Here is a 27,136-nt window from a genome sequence, read left to right as displayed (position 1 = left end):
TTTAGCTTGATATGTCACCTCTGCATCTATTATCAGTTGCTCTTTACATCCATGCTCCTTTGCAGCAGCCTTTTTGTTCTTCATTTATAATTTTGTTCTGTGTTGTATGTGTCATTAATTTCTGTGTAATGACTGAAGTTAATATTTTGTGTATTGTTGGTAGGCATGTTATGGGGTGATATTTTGCTGGGTTTGCTATGTCTGCTTGATCTTTAGGTTTCAGATAAGTTATTCCATGTGTAAGTGTATCAGGGACTGTTTATGGGTCTGAAATGTAACTGTTAAATAATTTATGATATGGTTATAATAGAGGGAAACATTCCACGTAGGAAAAATTTATCTAAAAACAAAGATGATGTGACTTACCAAATGAAAGTGCTGGCAGGTCGACAGACACACAAACATACACACAAAATTCAAGCTTTCGCAACAAACCGTTGCCTCATCAGGAAAGAGGAAAGGAGAGGGAAAGACGAAAGGATGTGGGTTTTAAGGGAGAGGGTAAGGAGTCATTCCAATCCCGGGAGCGGAAAGACTTACCTTAGGGGGAAAAAAGGACGGGTATACACTCGCACACACACACATATCCATCCACACATATACCATATGTGGGAAAAAAGGACGGGTATACACTCGCACACACACACATATCCATCCACACATATACCATATGTGTGGATGGATATGTGTGTGTGTGCGAGTGTATACCCGTCCTTTTTTCCCCCTAAGGTAAGTCTTTCCGCTCCCAGGATTGGAATGACTCCTTACCCTCTCCCTTAAAATCCACATCCTTTTGTCTTTCCCTCTCCTTCCCTCTTTCCCGATGAGGCAACAGTTTGTTGCGAAAGCTTGAATTTTGTGTGTATGTTTGTGTTTGTTTGTGTGTCTGTCGACCTGCCAGCACTTTCATTTGGTAAGTCACATCATCTTTGTTTTTAGATATGTTAAATAATTTAGTTAGATGTGAATGTGTTGAGGTGAACTACTTTAGCCAGAAATTTGCTAGTTTATCTTTTCCAGGGGCTTTCCAATTGTGCGTAAAATTAACTGTTCAGGTGGCTTCATGTTACAAAATTATCACTTCAGGCATTTGTGGTATCATCTTGTATGTGTCTGTTTCTGCTTGTATCCACCGTACATGTCTCTTATGTTGTACCAGGTTTGACCATATATTGCTCCAGAAGTGTTCCATGTCTGTTATGTTTGGTGGATTGTCTATTTTAATGTGTGTGTTATCTATTGTTTGGTAAAATTTCTTTTGGTTTGTGTTGAATGGTTGGTTTTGTTTCCTTCTATTTTCACTTTTTTTATATCTTCTAAGTCGTTTGGCCAACGTTTGTAATTTCTGCTTCTTTTCATCTAATTGCTCTATCGCTTCTTGTGAGATTTTACCTAAACTTTTTCGTTTTTTGTCTGATATTTCATGTCTTATGAATTGTGTTAGCTGTCCAATGTCTTTTCTCAGTTTTTCTATTCTGATCTGCAGCCTGTGTTGCCATGCTGGTTTTGTGGGTTTCTTCTGTGTGTTGGTTGGTTCTGATCTCTGCCTAGTGTGTATATTTAGTGTAGTGAGTGCTCCTATATAAACCAGTAGTTGTAACTCTTCCACAGTTGTATTTTCATTTATTTTGTTGTGTATGATTGTGTTGATAGTTGTTATTGTTGTTTCAACTTGTGGGTTATTTGGTGGTCTATGCAAGAATAGTCTAATGTCTGTATTTGTGTCTGTGTATTCGATATATGACCGCTGAAATTTTTCTTCTATATCTAACATGTGTGTCACTTCGTGTTCTATTTGTTCTTGTTCTGGTGGCTGTCTTAAGATTTCGTTTTCCTCTGATTGTTTAATTGATGTGTGTTGCTCTTTGTTTGTTTGCTCTGTGATGTTTGAGTCCATTACTGTATTTTCTTCGTCTTCTGATTGCACATTATTTTGTTTCAATATTTGTTGTACTTGTTGTTTGATGTTTTCTAATTCTGACTAGGGTATCCTGTTATTTTTTATTATTACACGGATCTGACCAGCTAGTTGTTGTTCTGTTAAAAATTTTAATTCTGGGTATCTGGTAATAAATGTTGTGTATACTTGTGATCTGCATCTGGTTGTGTTGGTTCCTAAGTTTGTTGCTTGGTAATAACAGAACATGAGGTGTCGGTTAACTTCATCTGACCATCACATTCTCTGTCTTTGTTTTCTTCTAGAGCGGTTGCAGGAAGCATATCCTGTAAAACACCTCTATTAGGATTTAAATGATTTTCCGTATGGCTAGCAGTGTCGCTACCATTGTGGACGGGCATAGGGTTCAACCAGTGTCCCCGACCATGACAGTGCTTGTCCGAGGCTTCATTAGTTCTGTCCTGAACCAACTAATCCCACTAAAAGGGGGATTAGCACTATTAGTGGTTTGTTCTTTTCATCGCCTTTTACGGCTGGCAGAACATACCAGAGGCCTATTCTTTTCCCGGGCCTCCACGGGGTTTATTATTATTATTATTATTATTATTATTATTACTATTATCTATGTACATAATTAAGTTTGTAGGAAATCTACAGAGTGTGAGTCCTGCTCACACTAGACTTGTCCGTGGGCTTTCATTTATTTTTTAAATTTTTTAAATGAAATTGAAGTTACTTTCTCAATGATCCTCACAGATCTTTATTATATAGCTGTTCACTATTTTTTCTTAAATCACTGCTACTAGAAGCTCAACACTTAGAACTTGTAAAACAATGTTCAGTGTCAATTTCAATAAAACCTATACTGAAATGATCTATTTTAAACCATTAGTGCCCAGATTCAGATTAATGGTACATAATTAACTTGTTGTTGTTTTAGTTGTGGTCTTCAGTCCTGAGACTGGCTTGATGCAGCTCTCCATGCTACTCCATCCTGTGCAAGCTTCTTCATCTGCCAGTACCTACTGCAGCCTACATCATTCTGAATCTGCTTAGTGCATTCATCTCTTGGTCTCCCTCTACAATTTTTACCCTCCACCCTGCCTTCCAGTACTAAATTGGTGATCCCTTGATGCCTCAGAACATGTCCTACCAACTGATCCCTTCTTCTAGTCAAGTTGTGCCACAAATTTCTCTTCTCCCCAATTCTATTCAATACCTCCTCAATAGTTATGCGACCTACCCATCTAATCTTCAGCATTCTTCTATAGCATCACATTTCAAGAGCTCCTATTCTCTTCTTGTCTAAACTACTTATCGTCCATGTTTCACTTCCATACATGGCTACACTCCATACAAATACTTGCAGAATCGACTTCCTGACACTTAAATCAATACTCGATGTTAACAAATTACTTTTCTTGAGAACCGCTTTCCTTGCCATTGCCAGTCTACATTTTATATCCACTCTACTTCGACCATCATGAGTTATTTTGCTCCCCAAATAGCAAAACTCCTTTATTACTTTAAGTGTCTCATTTCCTAACATAATTCCCTCAGCATCACTCGACTTAATTCAACTACATTCCATTATCCTCGTTTTGCTTTTGTTGATGTTCATCTTATACCCTCCTTTCAAGACACTGTCCATTCCGTTCAACTGCTCTTCCAAGTCCTTTGCTGTCTCTGACAGAATTACAATGTCATCGGCGAACCTCAAAGTTTTTATTTCTTCTCCATGGATTTTAATACCTACTCAAAACTTTTCTTCTGTTTCCTTTACTGCTTGCTCAATATACAGATTGAGTAGCATCGCGGAGAGGCTACAACCCTGTCTCACTCCCTTCCCAACCACTGCTTTTCATGTCCCTCGACTCTTATAACTGCCATCTTGTTTCTGTGCAAATTGTAAATAGCCTTTCGCTCCCTGTATTTTACCCCTGCCACCTTCAGAATTTAATTAACTTGTTATGCTTATTTTAACTTGTTATGCTTATTTCAGCAATGTTGAACATCAGTTCTTTCATTCCTGTGCTAGTTGGCATCAGGTGCAATCCACTATTGGGAACAACTTGGTAACAGAATGCAAACATTTTTTTCTATAACCTTAACATCATCATGTGATGTTTCTGTCTTTTGGTACAAAAGTATGAAACCTGTTGATATAAATGTATGAAGGTATGTTGGAACACAATGCCTCCAAATTTTTTGTGTGATAATTCACATAGCTTTTTTTAAATTAAACAAATTCTATTAACATTCTACATCTTTATTCTTCATATCTACATATTTATTTCTCACCATAGTCACTCTAGCAATAAACAATACCTCAAAATGAAAGTCCAGTTTGTTGATACTGTCACTGTAGAACATTTGACTTTGTTGATGGAGCCACAACGTCTCCTCTGCTTGCACTGCTTCATCACTATCAAAGTGAAGTCCTTGAAGGACGGAGATGAAAATTGAATGGGACCATGTCAGGACAGGGGGCATCATGATCAATGACAGTGAACCCAAGGCACTGGATTGTTCCACATGTCATAGTGCTCATGTATGGTCTGGCATTGGCACACTGAAGCAGAAGGTGTTCCATGTATGTACAAACTCTTTGGACTCGAAACTCGATTACAGCATGCTGTTTCTCGACCACCAACATCGTTACATTAGACACCACCATGATACACGCTACAATTCAGAGCCCTCTAGTGGCAGTAATACAAATATGTAAACATGAAGAATAAAGATGTAGAATTTTAATAATATTTGATTTATTTAAAAATCTTTAAGAGTTTTCACATAAAAAATGCAGAGGTATTAATTTTCAGCAAGCCCTCATATGTTTTGTTCTGAACACTACTACAATCACATATATGTTGACACATCATATTAAAACTAGAAAGGTAAAAACTGCTTTTTCACTTGAAATGCTTTTCTCAACGTAGCAAACAAGCGAAAAGTGATAAACGTAAAAAGATAATAATGTGGGCACTAATGGGTAAAACACTCTAGATGATTTTATTCAGAAAAATGGCATTAAGGCAATGTATTTCCTTCATTTTAATATGTTATTTATTCCATCAATTATATTGTTTGCCTTCTGCACATCTTTCAGTGAGTTAATATGATTAGTATGTAAGTAAGTAGCGTAACTTTTTTCTTCTGATTATGGTGACTATAATAACCAGGTAATTATGTTTTACATACTTTAATATGTTCATATTCACAATTTCATGAGTAATATGGTATTAAATGTGTTCCCATTTCTTTTTACATGTTCCACATCCTTGTTGAGTGATTTTGTTACAAAATTACCAATTAAGCAAGTTTGGGAGTCACAACCATTTAGTGTGAATGTAAAGCATAAGCAGATCTATTCTGAAAATGTAAAACTAAAATGAAAATAGACAGAGAGGAATAATATGGATCAAACATGAAAAGTGAAATGAAAAGACAGCTAGGGAGAGAAAACACTCTTCAGAATGTTTTTGTTTCCTCTTTTACAGATTTTAGAACCAACAGAGATGACAAGTCATGTTAGGAAAATCCTAAGATCAAAATTTTACACTGTGGTTTTATTGCAGTTTCTCCTAACCACAAATTAATGTCTTAGTAAGTGCATCATTGCCATGTGTCACAGAAAGAAGAATGATAAGACTTCGCAGTAAGTAAGCATTAAGACAGTGAGGCAGCAGACAAAGGAGACAGTAGAAAATCATGGAAAAGGTAAACTGCAGAAAGTCATATATGTTTCATTTGTGTCACCATTTATAACATACTTTAAATCATGATGTAATATATGCAATATCTTGTATTCTTCTGATAGTACCTAACACCTACAAAACCATTCTCACTGACACTTCAATTGCAGTATTTAGTATTAGTAGTGGTAGTTTTATTCAGTAATGGATCATTTTTATGAGTTTATTCGATGGTCATGTTATTACAGTTACACAACAAGAAAATGTGTAATTCAGATATACAGGCATTACATACTGGTCTAGTTTGACATGGGTAGGACAGTTAGTTGGCCATGGCCTTACTGTAGAAACCATTGGCACTTCTGTGAAGTAACTTAGGAAAACCACAAGAAATCTACATCAAGATGGCTGGATGCAGATTAGAGCCTCCATCCTCCATTAGCATCCTTCCACAATGAATTCGGTGTTGAAATCAAAAAGAAGACAATTTTTTTATTTACCGGGTGATCAAAAAGTCAGTATAAATTTGAAAACTTAATAAACCACGGAATAATGTAGATGGAGAGGTAAAAATTGACACACACGCTTGGAATGACATGGGGTTTTATTAGAACAAAAAAAAAAAAAAAAAAAAAAAAAAAAAAAAAGTTCACAAAATGTCCGACAGATGGCGCTGGACAGCAGAATGTCAGTGACTGTGCATGACAATCGTGTATGAAACGAGCTGTAATGAGAGAGAGAATCAGATGTGCCAGCAGTCGCAGCATGTTGATGTTACCTGAAAAGGCGCTTTTAGTGAAGCTGTATTATCAGAATGGGGAATGTGCTAGTTCAGCGTTACATTCCTATCACCATAGGAAGGGGATTCAAATGGATAAAGGTCTGTTGACAAATGCAGCTGTGGTGAGAATGATTTCAAAGTTCGAAGCCACGGATTGTTTAGATGATAGACCCCGTAGTGGCCAACTGACCACAAGGCATAATGCTGCTGAGACAGTTCAGGAAGACATGGAGACAGTAGCGGGTTCGTCTATGCATGGGGAAGTCAGCACTCGTGCAGTTGAACGTCGCAACGGCATTCCATACACTACTGTTTGTTTGGCACTGAGGCGTACCCTCCAATGCTATCCGTACAAAATCCATCGGCATCATGAACTGTTACCTGACGATTTAGTGAAGCAGAGGGTATTTGCAGTGAGGGAGTTTCAAAAGATGGTGGAAGATGATAATTGGTTGAGTAACATGTTGTGGACCGACAAAGCTCATTTCACGCTCCGAGGGTCTGTCAATGCCCACAACTGCAGAATTTGGGCTACCGAAAACCCTACAACTGTCGTGGAAACTTCACTGCATGACGAGAAAGTCACGGTATGGGTTGGATTTACCACATCTACCATTAATGAGCCGTTTTTCTTCGAGGAAATGCTTGATTCTGGTTTTGTAACTGCTACCGTGATGGGTGAGAGGTATGCCAATATTTTACAGGGTCGCATCACCCCCAGCCTGGCTGATACACACCTGCTGGAATGTATGATGTTTATGCAGGATGGCGCTCAACCCCATATTGCTAGACGCGTGAAAAATCTCTTGCGCGTGTCGTTTGGTGATGATCGTGTGCTCAGCTGCCACTTTCGTCATGCTTGGCCTTCCAGGTCCCCAGACCTCAGTCCGTGCGATTATTGGCTTTGGGGTTACCTGAAGTCGCAAGTGTATCGTGATCGACTGACATCTCTAGGGATGCTGAAAGACAACATATGACGCCAATGCCTCACCATAACTCCGGACATGCTTTACAGTGCTGTTCACAACATTATTCCCTGACTACAGCTATTGTTGAGGAATGATGGTGGACATATTGAGCATTTCCTCTAAAGAACATCATCTTTGCTTTGTCTTACTTAGTTATGCTAATTATTGCTATTCTGATCAGATGAAGCGCCATCTGTCGGACATTTTTTGAACTTTTGTATTTTTTTGGTTCTAAAAAAAAACCCATGTCATTCCAAGTATGTGTGTCAATTTGTACCTCTCTATCTACATTATTCCATGATTTCTTCAGTTTTCAAATTTATACTGACTTTTTGATCACCTGGTATTATTGATTGCAGAGCCTTGGTGTATAGTTTTCTAGAAAATACAAATGAACATTATGGTGCAATAATGTGCTGTGAAATGACAGAGGTGTTTTATTATTAATTAGTTGTATTACATTTTTTACTGAAACCCTACTCTGGGTTATCAATGTAGTCCTACACTGTATACAGCATATTGCTCAACAGATACTTTTAACTGTCTTTTAAATAAGTTTGAGTAATATCGTTAATCTCCTTGGGCAATTAAATGCACAACTTTATTCCATTATAGACAAAGATGTTTTGAGTTTTAGGTTTCTTCTTTCTTGGCAAATGTAAATTTAGTTAGAATCATTTGTGCAGTAATTGTCAAGGGAGTTTTTTATAGGCATAAGTGACTGGTAAATGTACTCATACAGTGCAGATAGCATCCCCATTGTTTTGAATAGATCTTTACAATGAGCCTGAATTCTATTTTTGGTTATTATTCACATGGTCCCATTCTGTAGCTTGGGAAGTCATTGATACATATTAGGTAAGTTATTCACCAAAGCTTAGCTTTATTTGAGGTTTGTGTTATCTGTACTCTTTCTACTCTAAATCTTACCACAGGTGGAGGGGTGGGATATAGTGGGAAGAACAGATGAAAATTTGAAATGCTATGTCATGGAACTATAGTGTGCAACAATAACTGTTTGATGGAGGAACAGGAAAGGAAAGTCTGTGCCATTCATGTACAGTCAGAGGAAGCACAGAAGGGACTAATCAGGATCAAGGCGGACAGATGGAAGGAGGATGGTTAGAATTTACCAGCTGTTAGGAAGGAAGGTAGGACAAGAACATGATCTGATAATTTCATCATAAACACTGGAAACAGTGTCAAACAGTTTGAGACTTAAGCAGAGAAGAACCTTAGATAGCACTAGGAACAGGAAATGAGCAGCACACTACAATCATAAGCAAGAAGCCTAGGAGAGTTCAGAATGTTAGCAAGAAGAAAATACTGCAGATAGGTAGTAGCCAAGAATGAAATGTATGCCTCCATTTTAGGGAAATCAATGGGTATTGTAATAAGCTGCCGGTGCATTCAAACTAGGTGCAGTGAAAAGGGAGGGCGAGAACTTAGTGTCTTTAATTAGGATTTTACAAAGGAGGGCAAAAGAGGAGATAGTTACTGGAGTTGGAAAACACTTTGGACATGAATAGTACCTAATAATTTAGGTGGTGATCTGGAAATGATAGGCACCCTTAGTTATGGCACCAATGTGACCTTTGCCAACTTATTTTGGGATTATGATTGGCCACACATTAACAGAGCTGAGAGGTAAGTTAATGTAGGAAAAGAAACAGTATTGATCTCAGCTGAATCTGTGCATGTTGCAATGGTGCCAGTCAGAATTATTGATACATGTCATTTCACTATGCATGTCCTATACCTACAGAGGACAGAGAATGGAAACTAGGTACAGCTCATACATGAAAGTATAAGAGATGGCTCTTGGGCCACATTTTCTGTCGTGCTCACCATAGGTAGAACACAGTTTGTGGCAAATCACACTGGTGGTAACACAGAGATGGCAGAATGAAAGAGCCAATTCCAGTGGTAAATGACAGCTGATTTTACAAAGCAAACAGATAAACAACATAAGTTCAGAATGTATCAAAGTTATCTCAAGTGTATACAACAATCCAGGGAGTGATCCAAACCACAAACATAAATCAGGCAACATCGAGACTCTACTAATCAACGGTGAATAATTACAGGCTTCAGAGACCAGTGAGAGACTGTCTAGCAAGAGCCAGGCTAAGTTATTACATGGAAAACACTTGTCAGAGGCACCACAACCTGGCATGATTGCCACAGCTGCTGCACTTCATGTAGGTCTCCCTCTGAAGACACCACTTTCTAACCCAGCCAGAAGCCTCTGGCAGTATTCCTGCATCACTGTCCCCCATTCCTTGGTGAAGGTGGCTCAGGCCAGGGTGTTTTGATCCCTAGTGCCAGTAAGGGTGGGAGGGGTTTGGTACACAATGGTGTTATCGATTTCCCAGGCAGGCTAGCCTGAGTATCAGTAATGTGTTCTCCCTTCAACACTTGGGCTAGGTTGGAAACCCATAACACCATTGGATACCAAACCCCTTCCACCCTTAACTGCCACTTGGGGCCAATACACTCCGGCCTGAATCAACTTCACCAAGGAAGGGGAGAAAGTGATACAGGAATACCCACCAGAGACTCCTGGCTGGGTTAGAAAGTGGTGCCTTCAAGGGGAGACCGGCCAATCAACAGGATCTGGGACACAGCTAGGCCAGCCTGCAGGGGAGTGGGTGCCAGGATGTGATGGAGATAGGACCAATGGTTCAGCCACCATGAGCACCACAGGCTCAAAACACTTAACCTCTGTCAGTGATAAGGGGAGGGGTCAACACTGGTGAGGGTTGGAGCTAGAAGCACCACAGGGGCAGGAAGTAGTTCCATCTCTATAGACTCCCATTGCCAGTCATTATCACATTCCTGTCAATGACTAACATTAGGGCAGAGACTGTAGTGGTAAGAGGCAGGTTGCTTGTCCCTGGAGTGGTTGTGGAGGTCATGCCCAGTTGACATTAGAGGGGAAACGGCGCAGGAGGGTACATCATGTTGCAGCCAGAGCTGATTCCGATGCCAGACAAGCTGCTCCTGACTAGTCGCAATCTCAAACATCTGTAATTCCAACCTTGATGTCCTGCGTCCACCCACGGTTTTGGCTGAAAACATGAGTCCAGAAGTTGAAGCCCGTGCAGCAAAACTGTGGACAGGGGTTGTAAGCTCACTGAGATGAGCACAGCAGATTGAACATGGTGTGGAGTCTGCACCCAAATAAAATTTCAGCATCGTTACGTGGACAAGTAGGTGGCAAGGAAGGTGGTGAGTGCTTCCCCAGCGTCAGGTGTGGTAATTACTTTTTGCATTTGCATTGTGAATGTCCTGACCACCGGCTGTGCTTTTCAACTGGATGCACTATATCTGAGGGTTGGAACTTTAATAGTGGCAACTATTTATTTACAGCTTGTACAAAACAGATATATGTTTCAAAGTTTTACAAACCTTCAAAGTAGTCACGAGCATTGTGTATAACCCATTGCCAGCGATGTGGAAGTCAGAGGATTCTCTTAGCAGTGCCAGTTGTGTTGACAGTTTGAGTAGTGCTGTCTATTGCCTGACAAATTTGTAGCAGTTCTGAAGCAAATGTCGTAAAGTGATTCCTTCAGTTTAGAAATCGAGTTGAACTCACAAGGGCTAATATATTTGTTGGGCAATAGACCACGACGCTTGAACTGTCAACACAACTGGCACTGCTAAGAGAATCGTACGACTTCTACATCACTGGCAATGGGTTATACACAATGCTGGTGACTACTTTGAAGGTCAGTAAAACTTTGAAACATGTATCTATTTTGTACGAGTTGTAAATCAATAGTTGCCACTATTAAAGTTCCAACCCTCATATATGTGGGTGCAGGTCAGGTGCTCAATGCTGAAACACAGGTGGCATGAACAGAGAGCCTTTGTCAGACACCAAGGTGGAATGTGCCCCCCCCCCCCCCTCCCTGGCACCCCTCCATTGCAAATGTGGTGGAGAGGTCATGGATAGTAGCTGCTGTAATAGTTGCAGCCATCTGTGTGCCATGTGGAAAGTTAGAGAGGCATCAACGACTAGCAATGACATTGCCCTCCTGACTGGGCCAGCAAAATCACCATGCATTCTTTGCAAGGGATGGTCAAGAACATAGCCAAAAGGTTGAAATGTTGTGCTGGACCTGACCAGTTGTGGGTGCAGGCATCACATTGCAGGATGGTGGGTTCAATGGCAATGTCAATCCCTGCCCAATACACATGACACTTGACTACTGCCCTCATTTTGCAATACCCCAATGTGCAATGTGGAGGAGATTTAGTGTACAGGGGTAGAGCATGGGAGAAACTACTGACTGGCATTCATTAAAGTCCATAGCTAACAAAATGACTCTCTCTGTGGCATTAAGCCTGTGCTGTAAGGAAACATAGGCATGCCATTCCAGGTCAGTGTCTTTAGGCAAGTACTCATAACTACTACATCATACATCATCATACAGCAGGTATCCCTCTGCAGTGCAGAGGATCACAGCCCATTTCTACAGCTGCTTGATGGACCTCATATGAGGTGCATGTAGAAAGTAAGTTTCCCGATGTTGTTCCCTTTAAAGTTGATGTATTTAGTTGGGAAAATTGCACGTGCGCAACGTAACTATGACATAACAATCAAATTCTGATTGACGTGGCAGTGCCCCAAAATAGTGTCTCTTATTCATTCTCCCACTGCCTGCAAGGTTTGGTCAGTGATAAATACCTTAATGCACAAAACATAGCGCCCATCAAAAATCATTGTCAGCTCTGTCAGGTCTATAGCCAGATCATCATGAGCAAACAGATGATGTGTTGCTGGTGTAGGCTTTTCTCTGAAGGTCATCAAAGTGTCAATGATGAAGAGTGCAGAGGGTTACTGTCCCTCATCACTGATCAATTGGTCGAGCTGGTATGGCAGCATATCCTACAAAACTCTCACTTCATGATTATGGAGTTCAGCAGCTATTTTCCACAGATATCACAATCCTTGTTCCATGAAATTGTCACTACGTATCAGCTGTTCAAGAAATTGTGTGTCAGGTGAGTGCCAAATAATCTGATACCCAGGCATAAAATGAAACACTTTGGAGCAACACTGACATTTCTGCAGAGGTATCATGATGATGCTGATGAGTTCCTAGACAGGACCATCACAGACAATGAGCCATGCATTTCGCACTTGAGCCCGGAAACCAAGCAGATGTCAATGTGTTGGCATCATAGTAGATCTCTGGTCAAGACAAAATTCAGACTATGTTGCTGCAGAGCGAGATGTGCACAGTGTTCTGCGATGGGAAGGGCATTCTGCTCATTGACTTCTTCCCCAGAGATGAAATAGTGAACGCTGACCATTACCGCGAAACAATGTGGAATCTGCAATGTGCCATTCAGAACAAGATGCTTGGAATGTTTCCTGCAGGGGTTGTGCTGCTCTGTGACAATGCATGTCCCCATGCTGGTCAGCACATAGCAACTGTTTTGCAGAAGTTTGGCTGAAAGTTGTTTGATCATTCAGCATACAGTCCATGTTTTCTTGCACCGTGCACCTCAAGAAATTCCTGATCTATGAGCAGCATTTTGATAGTGATGAAGAGCTGAAGATGACTGTCACATGCTGGTTCCATTCGCAGGCAGCAGACTTCTATGACACAGGAATACAAAAGTCAATCCCATGATACAACAAGCTTCTCACTTCTTTTGGTGACTGTTGAAAAATAGCTCAAACACTGCTGTACCTGATCCCAATAAAGTTTTTCATGCAAGAATGTTGTCCTGTAAGAATCTGGACGTCTGGCTGAAAATGACTTACAAGTTCGTGGCACCCTCCACTGGTAATGCTGGAATTCAATATGGTGTTGGTCCACCCTTAGCCTTGAGGACAGCTTCCATCTGACAGGAATATGTTCAATAAGGTGCAGAAAAGTTTCTTGGGGAATGGCAGCCCATTCTTCACAGAGTGCTGCACTGAGGAGAGGTATCGATGTCGGTCGGTGAGGCCTGGCATGAAGTTGGTGTTCCAAAACATCCCAAAGGTGTTCTATAGGATTCAGCTCACGACTCTGTCAGGGCAGTCCATTACAGGGATGTTACTGTTGTGTAACCACTCTACCACAGGCTGTGCATTATGAACAGGTGCTCGATCATGTTGAAACAAGCAATTTCCATCCTCGAATTGCTCTTCAACAGAGGGAAGCAAGAAGGTGCTTACAACATCAATGTAGGCCTGTGGTGTGACAGTGCCATTAAAAAACAACTAGGGGTGCAAGCCCCCTTCATGAAAAACATGACCATACCACAACACCACCACCTCCGAATTTTACTGTTGGCACTACACCTGCTGGTAGAAGGCGTTCACTGTGCATTCGTCATACCCACACCCTGCCATCAGACCGTGATTTGTCACTTGACACAATGTTTTTCCACTGTTCAGTCGTTCAATGTTTACACTCCTTCCACCAAGCGAAGTGTCATTTGGCATTTACCAGCGTGATGTGTGGCATATGAGCAGCTGCTTGACAATAAAATCCACATTTTTTCACCTCCCCCTAACTGTCATAGTACTTGCAGTGGATCCTGATGCAGTTTCGAATTCCTCTGTGATGGTCTTGATAGATGTCTGCATATTACACGTTATGACCCTCTTCAACTGTTGGCGGTCTCTGTCAGTAAACAGATGAAGTTGGCCTATACACTTTTGTGCTGTATGTGTCCCTTCATGTTTCCACTTCATTATCACATCAGAAACAGTGGAGCCAGGGATGTTAAGGAGTGTTGGAAATCTTGCAAACAGACGTATTACACACGTGACGCTGTATAACCTGACTACATTCGAAGTCCGTAAGTTTCGCAGAGTGCCCCATTCAGCTCTCTCACGATGTCTAATGACTACTGAAGTCACTGATATGGAGTACCTGGTAGTAAGTGGCAGCACAATGTGCCTAATATGATAAACGTATGTTGTTGCAGTGTAGTGCCCCTAGAATTTTACAAAAGTCTGGAGACACTTGTGTTCCAGCCATTGCGAACACCCGTTAATTATTGTTTGTGCAGCCGAAACTGGAAGGGAGGTAATTCGTCGGCGCTGGTAAGTGTTCAGCGCGACCTGCCAAGAAAGCTAATACGGCCCGGAAGCTCTATGGTTGGCTGCAAAGAGTAATGTAGCTTTGTATTGTTAAAAAACAAATGGAGAGACTCGAAATAGTGACTGTTTATTAGACATTGAACTGCTGTTGACAGTATGTTTTTCTGTACAAAGTGGAAATAAATATGTTCTGGTGCATTTAATGATATTCCAAGAGGAGCGTATTTTTTTTAAAAAAATAAGAAGAGAGAGAGCGAGAGAGTGAAAATTTCCCCTTCCTAGCAGTGAAATCTTCGGAGAAGCATCTGGTGCAAGCAGAATACATCGGCACTGCAAGAAAGCAGAACCATCATTCTTCAACAAGTAAGTTCACGAAAACGCTTAAGCTGTATAGCAAGAACACGGTGACCGTAAAGAAAGGACCTGAGAAAGAAGGGGAAATATTAAAGAAGGAAAATCGCACAACACTGCAGTTAGTCTCAAATCGCCGATTCCACCATCTATAAATGCTGACGGCGCCGCACACCAACGGCAACGCTACCGTACACCAATGCCGACGCCGCCATACATCAATGCCGACGTCACTTCACACCAACGCTGACACTGCCGTCTGCAAAAACCGCCGCCGCCGTCTACCAACGCGCCGCCGCCATACACCAATGCCAACATTGCATCACACCAACGCCAATGCAGCCATCCACAAAAGCCAATGCCGTCGTCCACCTATGCCGATGCCACCGTCCATCGATGCTGACACCGCTGTACACTGGTACCGACGTCGCCTTCCACCACCACCGGGTGAGCTACTACTGACCTTTGATTGTTTGTGAAGTGTGGGGGGTTGTGGAAATAAGCGAGTGTACTTTTAACGATAACTAGATTAAAGGCAAAACAAAACACAATGGAAAAAGAACATCAATCCGTAGAGTCTGTTGGGGCTATGGGAATTGAAACACAGGGGCTAGATTTAGGCGAATTAATGAGGTTTATCAAAGCGCAGTTTGAATCACAGAACACGAAACAGGACAAACTGAAGGAAGAATTAAACTCTAAGTTAGATTTGCAAAACACAAAACTAGAGGCTCAAGTTATTATCCTAAGTAATCAGATGCAAGAATGGAAAAAAGAATTGAAAAAAGAATTGTCCGATTCCCTGAGTAAACAGACAAATATTTTGTTTAAGGATTTAGAACAAATAAATGAAGCTCATCTAAAAGGGTTAGTTCAAAAACTAGAATATGATGTAGACTGTAAATGTAGTAATTTGGAAACACAATTTAATGAAAAATACGACTCTTTGAAAAATGTATGTAATGTTACATTTGATGTGGTCGAACGAGAATTAATTACGCTGAAAACCAATGTCCAGAAACAAGATAAGTTGCTGCCCCTAGCATATTTCAGAGGTCAAATCACGGGTGGAAACTGCAGAACAGAACTTCAAAGAAAAGTTAATGACTGCAGAGCTTATAAATTTGAATAGCTTAGAAGTACAAGTAGAAGAATTAATAGCATTAAATTTAAAGAGAAACTAAGTGTTGGTATCTCTTCACCTATAGTAACTTCCAATTTAGATAACACCAAGAAAGACTTAGAAACTTTGAGGAAAGAATTTAAGCTTATGCAGGAGAAACTACAGAAAGGCACAGTTTCCCAAAATATTATATTAAATAAGGACATGATAACTGATTTGCAATGGGGATCAAATTCAGGCTTGTCGAGACCGTTTCCTATACACCAAAAAACCCTATATTTAGTAGATCCTGTGACGGGAGAGGAAAAGGGAATGTAGAATGTTAAGGATATAAAACGGTATGTACAAAACCCCCAGGGACATTGGCGTTCTGTGTCAACGGGCGGAATGACGTCTGCCGGTTCCTGAGATGGGTTCGGTGTTACTTCCATATTGGTTTTCCTACAGCGAACTCCTTCAAATGCCGGAACAATTGTGGTACACAACTTGTGCTCACACAGTTACTTCGTGAGATTTGGCAATTTTTAACACATCACTCCACGTTGGATAAGGTGCCTCTAAAGCCTTTATAGTAATTTCTTCATCAGGTGCAAGATGGATAATAACAACAAAGATTATAAAGGCCCCATATTATGCACACTGTTTACAGGAAACATCACACTTGCATGCCGAGGCCTGTAAGTCAGCAGCCCATGGTGTGTAGGACTGCTTATGGTGCTTAACACTTAGGTCTAGCTGCAATGACATGAGTTTGGTGACCATAATGGTTGGTCAGCAATCCACAAACACCATAAAAAATCAAAACAGTGGGATCCAACAGTGGGCATAGTTTTGCACTACTTTGCACAGTTTTCTTCTAGAAGATGGAAGAGCATATTCTGATGTTCAAGGTAATGTAAATGACTTGCCTTATGATGAAGAACAAAATGACATAAACAGACCTCCCAACTCTCAGTCATGTCATCAAAACAAGCGAATGGTGGACTGGGTGGTGAGAAAACTGCAGCCATTGACTGTCGTTAATTTTGCAGCAGCTACAACAGCAATCTGAGCTGTTGCTGGCAGAATTTCCATAATTTTTCTTTCTTTTTCTGCATTTGTTTTTGTTTATGGAAGTCCCACTGATTTTCTTGCTGTTGCTGTTGTCAGTGCTGCTGCAGTTGCTATTGCTGTTGCTACAATTTTAGAAAATCACGATCCATCCTTCAGTGGAATAGCTGCACGTTGAGAAAGTTCCCGTCATTATTTTTCTATCCTACACCACATATGTGAAACAAAGTTTATGATAAAACCCCCTGGTGGTAATGTAGAGACCAGCAGAATGAAACAGGCAATTCCTGAGGTATGTGACAGTGGAGTTCACAAAGTGAACAGATAACCAGAATAAGTCCAGAGTGTAGCAGTTTCCTTAAACATATGCAACAGGGAGCAATACAAATTACAAGTATAAATTAGGCAAGATAAAGACTCTGCTACTGAATGGCGTGTAACAAGGGATTCAGAGACTAACAAGAAACTGGCTAACAAGAGCTGGGCTACAGTATTTAGCAGTAAACACTCATCAGAGGGTTGTGCCACTTGACATTTTTGCCTTGGGTACTGAGCCTTGTGCAGACATAAGCTGCAGCTGTGGTATGTAACCCAAGTACCTCTAACATGTGCTCCCTATCAATATTCAGGCAAGGTGGGGAATTCATATCACTGTCGGATACTATTCCATGCATTGGTAGTACAAATAGGATACATCCAGACAACAGGTTAGCTGGCCTAAACAGAATCCCCATCTGTTTGAAATCTTCTGCAGCAAGAACTCACAGGTAAGAATCTGACACTGCAATATTCATATGCACTAGATGTTTTAAAGGAAAAATAAACCAGTGGGACAAATAACATTCCTGTGCACTCAAACAATGAAAACTCCAGGTAGAAACACCAATAATGTAGAAGAAGATAGATTACCATGTACTGTAAAGGAAACACATTAAGTTTCAGACAGGAAGACACTTACCTAAAGCTTTTGGCCACAGCCTTCATCAGCAAAAGAGAAACACACAAGCAACCACACCTCATGCACACATGATCACCAACTCTGGCAGCTCGGACTGGAATGCAGATGTCTGATGCAAGCAGCAATCTGGAGGGGGAAGGGAAGAGCAAGGGATAGTAATGTATAGGTGGGACGAGAGACGAACGCTGTCTGGCAGAGTGTGCAGGGGCTAGAATGCCAACAGGCACAGAGTCAGGAGGTTGTGAGGCAGGAGAGGTGTGGAAAAAGGAGTGAAAAAGGAGAGGGGTGGGGAAAAATGGGCAGGAGCACTAGCAGATGGCAGAAAACAAAGATGGTGGGGGAAAGAAATGGGAAGGAGATGATACGACAGAGGGAGAGGAAACTGTTTGGTATAGGGTGAGGGAACAGTAAGTTACTGTAGATTGAGTCTGGGATACAGTCAAGAGTGGAGTACGTGTTGTACAAATTACTCCCAACCGTACAGTTCAGAAAAACTGGTGGTGGAGGGCTGGATCCAGATGGATCAGTAGTGAAGTAGCCATTGAAATAAAGCATGTTATGCTCAGCTGCATGTTGTCAGGCTGTATACGTGGACAAGGAAAAAAAATTCCCGGATTTTTCCTGGATTTCCCGGTTAAAAATACACTTTCTCCTGGGTGAAAAGACACTTTTCTGTGACAGTATACTCTTCCTTGGCAATGTAAAACTCATCAATCCTTTGAATGTTTATGGTTTTATATACGGACGTAGAATTTCCCGGCACTTTAGAAAATGAAACACAGGAGGGAAAAACACGTTTTGAAAGACCTTCGATGTGCAGCGACATGTACGCTGCATATTTCCGTATTACGAAGGTATAAATTTGAATTCCGCCAAACACCACATGTCACTTTCCAAAAACATTGAAATCAAGATTGCAATGCGCTTTTGTAAACCAGTCATAGCTCATGTCACATGATCTCGCCAGCTGATGACAGCATAGGACACGTGATGTAGTCAGCCAATAGCAGCAAGATCACTCTTAAGTAGCGCGAATACACAAATAGAAAAATTAATGGTTTAAATTAAAGCTGGAAGAGAAGCTAAGCTTCCACATGTAATGTTGATCTTTTTTGCACGTGTACACTTTAAGATACATCACACAAATGTGCTAGTAAAATTTTTAATAATGACGTAAATGTCTGATCTTCAGGGCTCGAAATTCTTCTAAATGGTCGTCCTCAAAGAACTGATTTTTAAATGAGAGTCAAACGGTTCGTGATTTAAGAATTTCGTCGTACATTCTCACACACAGTTGATCTTGTGTAAAAGGAAATTTGGTCTGAATGTAAAGCTTTTCAAACCACCATTTGCAATATTTTCCTGCGACCTGTTAGAAATAGATTCATTTCAGCAGTTGGAACATAGCGGCAGATAATAGGCGTCACCGCGCTTACGCAGCTATGACGACGTAGGAAGTCCATATGTTCGTACATGTAAAACATTAAAAGATCTTACATTATGTCATAAAAGAAACAAGACATCAGAGGATAATACAAGAGCATCAGTATTTTGTGAACCATACTAAAATGGATAATTCGGCTTAAAATGCACATTCGTATGTCCAGATTCATATGTAAATTTTCTTGGAGTACCAGTACTGTATTCTCGTGTTTGGTTCTTTATTATGGCATAGTGCCATACGTGCACTTGAAATGCAGCAAACAGTTGAAACTAGCCAATAGTGTGAAATTAAATATTTCGTTTCAAATAAATTGACTGCCTCAGCAGAAAAGATTAATGAAAGCCAAATCTCTTTAGAAAACCGACAAAAATGACTTCATTGTTGTGCAAGGCGATTAATGCTTGACTGTCAGGAAGGTGGAAATTAAAACTAATGACATATTTCAGCTTTCCATAATTCATCTGATAACTCCCAGATGCAAAAATCTGTTCGTTATCATTTAACGTGAAAGCAATAAACGTAGAGGAAGCAACAAAATCACTGAACGTAAACACAAGTCACGTGGTGATGACCCATCTCCCCACCGGAACTGCTCTGGGCATCAGCCCAATATTTACTATATTTCCGAACCGGGGCAATATTAGTAGTGGGGCCCAGCCATACTTCCTATAACCAGAAGTGAAAAAAGGTACAACTCATACGTGAGTCAACTGCTCAAACGAGTCTAATTTAAACAGTTGTCACGTCATGCTCATCGGAGACAATTTGTTGTTATGGAGCATTGCATAGTCTTCCTTAAGCCTTTGACACACTTTGCTGTTGGCAGAATCTTGTATGATCACTGTGTTTTGTTGCTGTATATGGCGCATTTCCTTCTTCTTCTTCTTTTTTTTTTTTTGCTGCTGCTGCTGCAGTCGGATGAAAAAATTCCCGGGTTTTTCCTGGATCTCCCGGTTGTCCCGGGTCGTATACGCCCTGGTTGTGCTACATGTTGGTCTACTTTGCTCTTGGCCACAGTTTGGCAGTGGCCCTTCATTCTGATGGACAGCTGGCTGATAGTCATACCAATATAAAAAGCTGTGCAGTGATTGCAGCAGAGCTGGTAAATAACTTGGCTTCTTTCACAGGTGGCCCAGCCCCTGATGGGGTAGGATAAACCTGTGACAGGACTGGACACGGAAGTGATGGGTGGGTGGATTGGGCAAGTCTTACATGTGGGTCTTCCACAGGGGTATGATTCTTGCGACAAGGCACTGGGATTGGGAGTAGCATAGGGCTAAACTAGGTTGCTGTGAAGGTTGGTTGAGCAATGGAACACCACTTTAGGAGCGACAGGAAGGATCTTGGGTAGGATGTCCTTCATTTCAGGGCTTGGTGATAGGTAATCAAAGCCTTGGCAAAGGATGTAGTTCAGTTGGTCCAGTCTGTGGTACTACTGCCTGAGGGAGGGCCACTCCTTTGTGACTGGTTCTTGGGACTAGTGGGAGGATTGGGGTACGATGGGAAATGGCACGGGAGATCTGTTTCCAGCCTAGGTCTGGGGTCTAGTGCCTGTCTAAGAAGACACTGGTGTGAGACTCAGCATATTGGACCAGTCACAATGGGGCATCCAGGCTTGTTGGGTTTGTGGATTTTAGGGAGCACATAGAAGGTGAGTGAGTGGGGTGTCATAGGGGTAGAAGGGAAATGGATTCAGGGGAAAAGTTCTGGGCAGGTCCTAATACTTCAAGCAGAACTGCAGATTGTGTTGAACTTCTGGGATGAGATCACTCTGGCAAATTTTATGCGTGGAGGAGTCAGATACTTGGCAGAACTGTCTGCCACCTTGCCACAAGGATCATATCCCTGTGGGAGGCCCAGTTGTAAGACCTGCCCAATCCACTGACCCAGCACTTCCCAGTCCAGTCCTGTCACAGGTTTATCCTAGCCCATCAGGGGCCGCACCACCTGTGAAACAGTCATGTCATTTACCAGCTCTGCTGCAATCACTGCACAGCATTTTATATTGGTATGACTACCAACCAGCTGTCCACCAGGATTAATGGCCACTGTCAAACTGTGACCAAGAGCAAAGTAGACCACCCTGTGGCACAACATGCAGTGGAGCATAACAATCTTGATTTCAATGGCTGCTTCACTACACAGGCAAACTGGCTCCTCCACTGTACCATCAATTTTACTGAAATCCACAGATGGGAGCTATCCTTGTCTTCACACTCTCCACCAAACAGCTTTCAACTCCTCTGTTCTATCATCTCCTCCCCATTCTTGTCTCCAGCTATCTTTGTTTGCCATGCTCTGCCAATGCATCTGTGCATCTTTCCCTGCTCCTATTATTTTTGCTCCTTTTTTCCCCATCTCCCTGCCCCACTACCTTCTGCCAGTTCACCTGTTGGTATTCTAGTCCCTGCACACTCTGCCAGACAGTGTTTGCCTCTCCCCCTCCTGTACACTACTATCCCTTCCCCTTCTTGGCCACCTCCAGATTGCTGCGTGCATCCCAGATGAAAGCTGCATTCTGGCTGAGCTGCTGCAGTTGGCAGTCATGTGTGCATGATGTGTGCTTGCTTTTGTGTATGAATGGTGTGTGTTTCTCTTTTGCTGATGAAGGCTGCAGCCAAAAGCTATAGGTAACTATCTTTTAATTGTGCCTGTCTGCAACTAAATGTGTCTTCTATATGGTAAGTAGCATTCCTTAATGATCGTTCATCAAAACAAGCAATTAATAAAAAGTAAAACACAGCAACTTGAAGTTGTGCTCAAAACTGGTCTGTGTTGTAATGTGTGTTACGGAGCATGCGTTTAAAGATGTAGAAATCCAATATTCAGTATTATCACTCTAGGAAATGGTGGTTTCTTACTAAACATGGTTTAAATGAAGGCAAATGCTTTGAAATATCAGGTATTTAATTAACAGGGATTCAATCAATAAAAAATTAATCATTTTGTGTATTTATGGATTACCCAGTGGTAGCGTAGCATTTTATATATATAGAAGTTCTACATAAAATCCAAGCAGAAATATTAACATAATTATATGTGAAGACACAAACACAAATATCACTGATGAAACAAGTAGTATTCTCATAGAATCCTTCGCAATTTTTGCTTATCTGTACACTTCGTTTTAATGGATATATTACTATGAAAATCCTGAGTGTACTTTTATTTCTATACCTCACAATAGTTTTGAAATTTGAAAAGTTGGCTATGAGAGTCTGATAAAAAGAGTACTAAAATTGTAAAGTTCAATTGGTATAATCATAATCAATGTTTGAATCGTAAAAATTTTAATGAATACCTGAAACAGCTCATACTCAGATATATGAGATGCGAGACGTGTAAGGGACTGCCTCCCAGAGCCTCCAACACCAACTAACAGACCATGGCTGCGAGGCTGTTTTAAAATACGACACAAACGAGAAAGATGTTCTATTGCAAACCTGCAAAAGCATTTTTTTACTAAACATTATTGAAAATGTTCTTTACCAAGTGATTTCCATATTGTAGGTGTATTTAAATAATTACCTGAAGAGAACAAGATTCATAGGCTTCTTTGACATGTTGTTGAATTCTGCAAGATATCCTTCACATACTGAGCGCAAGTGATCTAAATCTAAAACCTCAAGGTAATTTCTTGAGTCTGCTTTAGGATTTGCAAAATCACAGTAAATAAGATTTCTTAATTCGCTTTCACCAACCTGTCAGTATGAAGTAAGAGGCCAAAAAACATTAGCCAAGGTTAAGTCTTAAAAGTCTGAAGCCTAAATCGTCATGATGATAAAATGGAACATCCAGTTACCCTTTTTTGTCCTTTTGGTAGCAGGTGCTTAAACATTTTATCAAGGTCTTCATTCAGATGTTCAGCTACAACATCATGTAAGGTATCAAAAATCCAGTCTCTGTCAGCATCATCCACCAATCTGTCATAGTAAACCCGGAGCACCTCATGGACCCACAATCGCTTCATTGAAAGCAGATCTTCTGTTGCTTCAGGCACAGATAAAAGGACACCCTAGATAAACACACATACAATGCGTATTAATGTAAGAGAGGGTGAATGCACCAGGATACACTTTGGGGACAAGAATTAAATTTAAGGATTTATGCATGAAATAATTAAACATTTTTCTTAACTAACATTTTTACAGTGTTAAATTTGCAATAAAAAAATTTGTTGTGAATATATGTCAATCACAATTATTATCTTACCTGCCGAGTTCCATTCTGAGATTATCAGACAGACACATAGAGAATCTATTCTGTTCTCTCCTAACTAGTGTTGATCACAATTCTAAAGAGGCCAATAATATTTCAAAATTAATAATGAAAGTTACTGACAAAATATTTCTCACTTTAGGCAAAACAAATGGATAATGGCACAAAGAATTAACACTATTTTTTTCTGGCATTTTAAATATACCATACGTTTTCTGTATGATGTAAGCTGATAAGATAAAAATTAGTCACCTGGCATGTTAGAGCAAATGGTTACTTCAGGAACTTCTACAAATTATAGAAACAAGTACAGCGAAGGGCACATCTTTTAAAAGTACACATCATTACTTGGGATGTCATCAAGGAGGTATGTAACAGTGCTTGTGTCATTCATTGTTTGTAACCCAGGATGTAAGACTGGTGTGTTAAGAGTGGCAAAATGGATGACTACATTTGAGCACAATAAAGCTTATGAGGAAAGTGATGGGTATTGAATTTCAGCATTCCTGTGACACTCTTCCATGGGTCAAACAAACACGTGTCCCTTTGGGCATCCTTTTGTTCACTTTGTTAAATAGTGCCTGTTAGTAAATTTTATTATACAAAACTAGAAAATTTCTTTTGCCCCACCTGCAAATGGATCAAGAAGAAGGGGAAATGATGACTGCACTCTGTGATACACTGCCTTTGCAGAATTTTTTTGAGCTGAGATGTATGTGTAGATGTGGAAGGGTCTTAGTTCAGTTACTTCCATGTTCCATGGATCATAATTGCAGTCTCTCACTATCATGAGTCATTTTTATAATTATACTACATCTTCTCAGCGAAAAATATGATATCTTGGAGGATATCTACTCTCTCTGTCTCTTACTCCCAAACACACACACACAACAATGTTTTAAACATTAATAAATATCTCTTTTGAGTAGAATGAGCTGTCAAGTACATATGATTCCAGTTAATTTATTATCAGTTAACTTACAAACATCACTGGGTAACTGAACTGACTCAAAAATTTTATGGCTAATTGCCTCACTCATTACTGTGCCACACTAAGGCTGGGTAAAGGATAATGTAGGTCTTTTATCGTATTCATTATATTAATGTGGTTTTTGAATTATGATTTAATGTTGACAATTTCATAATGCAGTAAATTCACTGGAAAGCTGTTGTCAGTATGCCCACCAATTTAAACAGCTGTCTACAAGAGATTATAGTGTAGGCACCACATGTTATCCATAGTACAAGCTTCAGTGCAATAAACATTTTCTTCCTCAATTACATATTGCCCCAGAATATGATGGCTTATGATATTAGAGTAATACAGTAAAAAAAGTATGTCAACTTTTGACATTTTCATCTTCAAAGTCGGATTTTATCTGTAACACACACATTGCAGAGCTAACAAGACACTTCAGAAAATCTGTAATTCATAACTTCCAATATAGTTCCTTATTGATATAAACATTACAGAATTTAGAATATTCTTTTTCAATTAGTGTTTTACATCCACAAATTATTTGTAATGTTGTTGTTAGGCCTTGTGGAGTATAGAATCGCATGTTCTGCAGTTTATTAAGGTTTAGAGAAAGTCCATTTGCAGAGAACCGGTTATTAATTTTTAGTAAAATTTTATTTACATTTTCAAGAGGTAAGGTTGCTTCATTAGCCTTTTTGTAATAATACTTGCATTGTCACTTGCATTGTCAGCAAAGAAAACTATTTTTGCTTCTTGGATATATGATGGCATATCATTTATATATAACAACAGCAGCAAAGTAAATACCAATCCTTGTGGAACACTGGTAGTAATTATTCACCATTCTTAAGGAACTGCTTGTTTTTGTACACTCAGTGGATTTCTTAATACAACACACTGCATCCTTTCAGATGATGAAAACCATTGCTGGAATGATTTCTAATATCATAATATTTTAACTTCTCTACGAAAATATCGTGAACTTCACAATCAAACTGAAAGTATTCACACCGGATGGTCACCTACGTAATGAGCTACATATTGTGCTCTATGCCCAGCAATCATGTTGTTTATTAGGTTTCTGCTGCACAAGACAATTGTCAATAAATGTTACTGCATGCTTTTTTTCTTATATCTGACATTATATATAGACAGGATGTTGAAATACTACTTAGGTTGCAGTCTTAACAACATCTTGTTTCTTTTGGCTTAGTGCTTTACCTCTACATAGTTATATTCCTTATATATTTCAGCTTTTACCTGCTTTAAAAAAGTATATAACCTACACCACATAACATTTTTTATTGAAACTGTCTCTTTCAACTTATTGTTTTACCTCTGTGAAGTAACGTATGCTCTTGATGTTCTGGAAAATATTTTAGCATCTTCCTGCTACAAAAATTTTATAATTGTATACCAGTTATCATAGTTATATTAAAGTTATGTAACTGAAACTGCAATTGACAGTGCCATGAAAATACAAGCAACCTCTAGTGGAACTAAATGTCAATATGTTCCCTAGTAACTTTCACTGTGTGTTAGTTCAGTAGTGATCTTGATCAGTGATGTACTCTGTTGCTTGTAATATGTGGCAGATGCACTTGGTGAAACATACGGAAGTACTTGTTTTAACTTTGACATGCCAAAGCATTTTACATTAGCTAAGATATCGAGTACATTTACATCTCTAAACAGGCACTTGTATTAACCTTTACTGAAGTAAGTGTAAGAATAACACTTCTGTACACTGTTCACAGATCACATGATGGTAACCACCAGCCACCAGCTGCAGCCATGGATTCATGACTGGGCCATGTTAGCCACCCCTCTTACTAAAGTCTGCCCTTGGTGACTTGGTGTCACAGTGCAGAGGACCTGCAATCTGTACCAACTGCTGCCAGAGCCCTGCCAGGAGGCATAAGGTCATGGCTTGTGGATGGTAGTTATCTCTCCCATGGGAAGACAGGTACCAGAAGACAGATGCACCAAGGAGGAAGAGTGCAACACTGACAGGGCCTTGGCCTACTGACAGGTCACCAGCTCACTGCCCAGGTCTCATGTCAACATTGAAGGGCATCAACACAAGTACCGTCCCACTGGGGCAGAGGCCAGTTGCCACTACCACCATCAGCCTGCCATATCAGAGTGGAGTGGACCTGCCTCTCACTGATAATGGATAAATGTTATTTATAAAAGGTCTAATGAAGCAACAGAGGATGTTTCAGATGGAACTAGAGAAAATAATGAGCCTATGTATGAATTAAAACAGAGTAATGAGGAGAACAAGGTGCTGTTACAGGACGCCAAGCAAAGAGCACTCGATGCATTCCTGAGGGGTTTGGCATTGGAAATCTAAGAGGGTGCACACTGGTGCACCTATGGATCTCCATGCAGCAGTGAGACTGGCAATGGAATCTGCAGTAAATGATGTTGCAACAGGAGTGAGAGATGCAGGAAGAATGTTTATGGCTAATGTAAAATGTTTTAACTATATGTGTACAGGGCATGTACCAATGCAGTGCTGCCAACACAGCAGGAGTGGTATGAACCATCAGCATTATTATGGGAATAACAATAGGGGTTCACAGGATGGTAATAAGTTCACATTAAACTCATAG

The 27,136-nt window shown here is 40.3% G+C and overlaps 1 protein-coding gene across 1 annotated transcript in view; it reads right to left on the bottom strand.

Moving 5' to 3' along the window:
- Nucleotides 1–27,136, bottom strand: part of LOC124776746 (dynein axonemal heavy chain 7-like) — an 881,127-nt gene that overhangs the window by 468,044 nt on the left and 385,947 nt on the right. The window contains 3 exon segments of the mRNA XM_047251871.1: nt 22,623–22,764; nt 22,850–23,022; nt 23,124–23,336. Of these exon segments, the coding sequence (XP_047107827.1) occupies nt 22,623–22,764; nt 22,850–23,022; nt 23,124–23,336 (528 nt within the window).

This window comes from Schistocerca piceifrons, chromosome 2 (genome assembly GCF_021461385.2).
Source record: "Schistocerca piceifrons isolate TAMUIC-IGC-003096 chromosome 2, iqSchPice1.1, whole genome shotgun sequence".
In the NCBI taxonomy this organism is placed as follows: Eukaryota; Metazoa; Arthropoda; class Insecta; order Orthoptera; family Acrididae; genus Schistocerca; species Schistocerca piceifrons.
The sequence above is the reverse complement of the archived record's forward strand: the minus strand, read 5'-3'. Positions and strand labels throughout refer to the sequence as shown.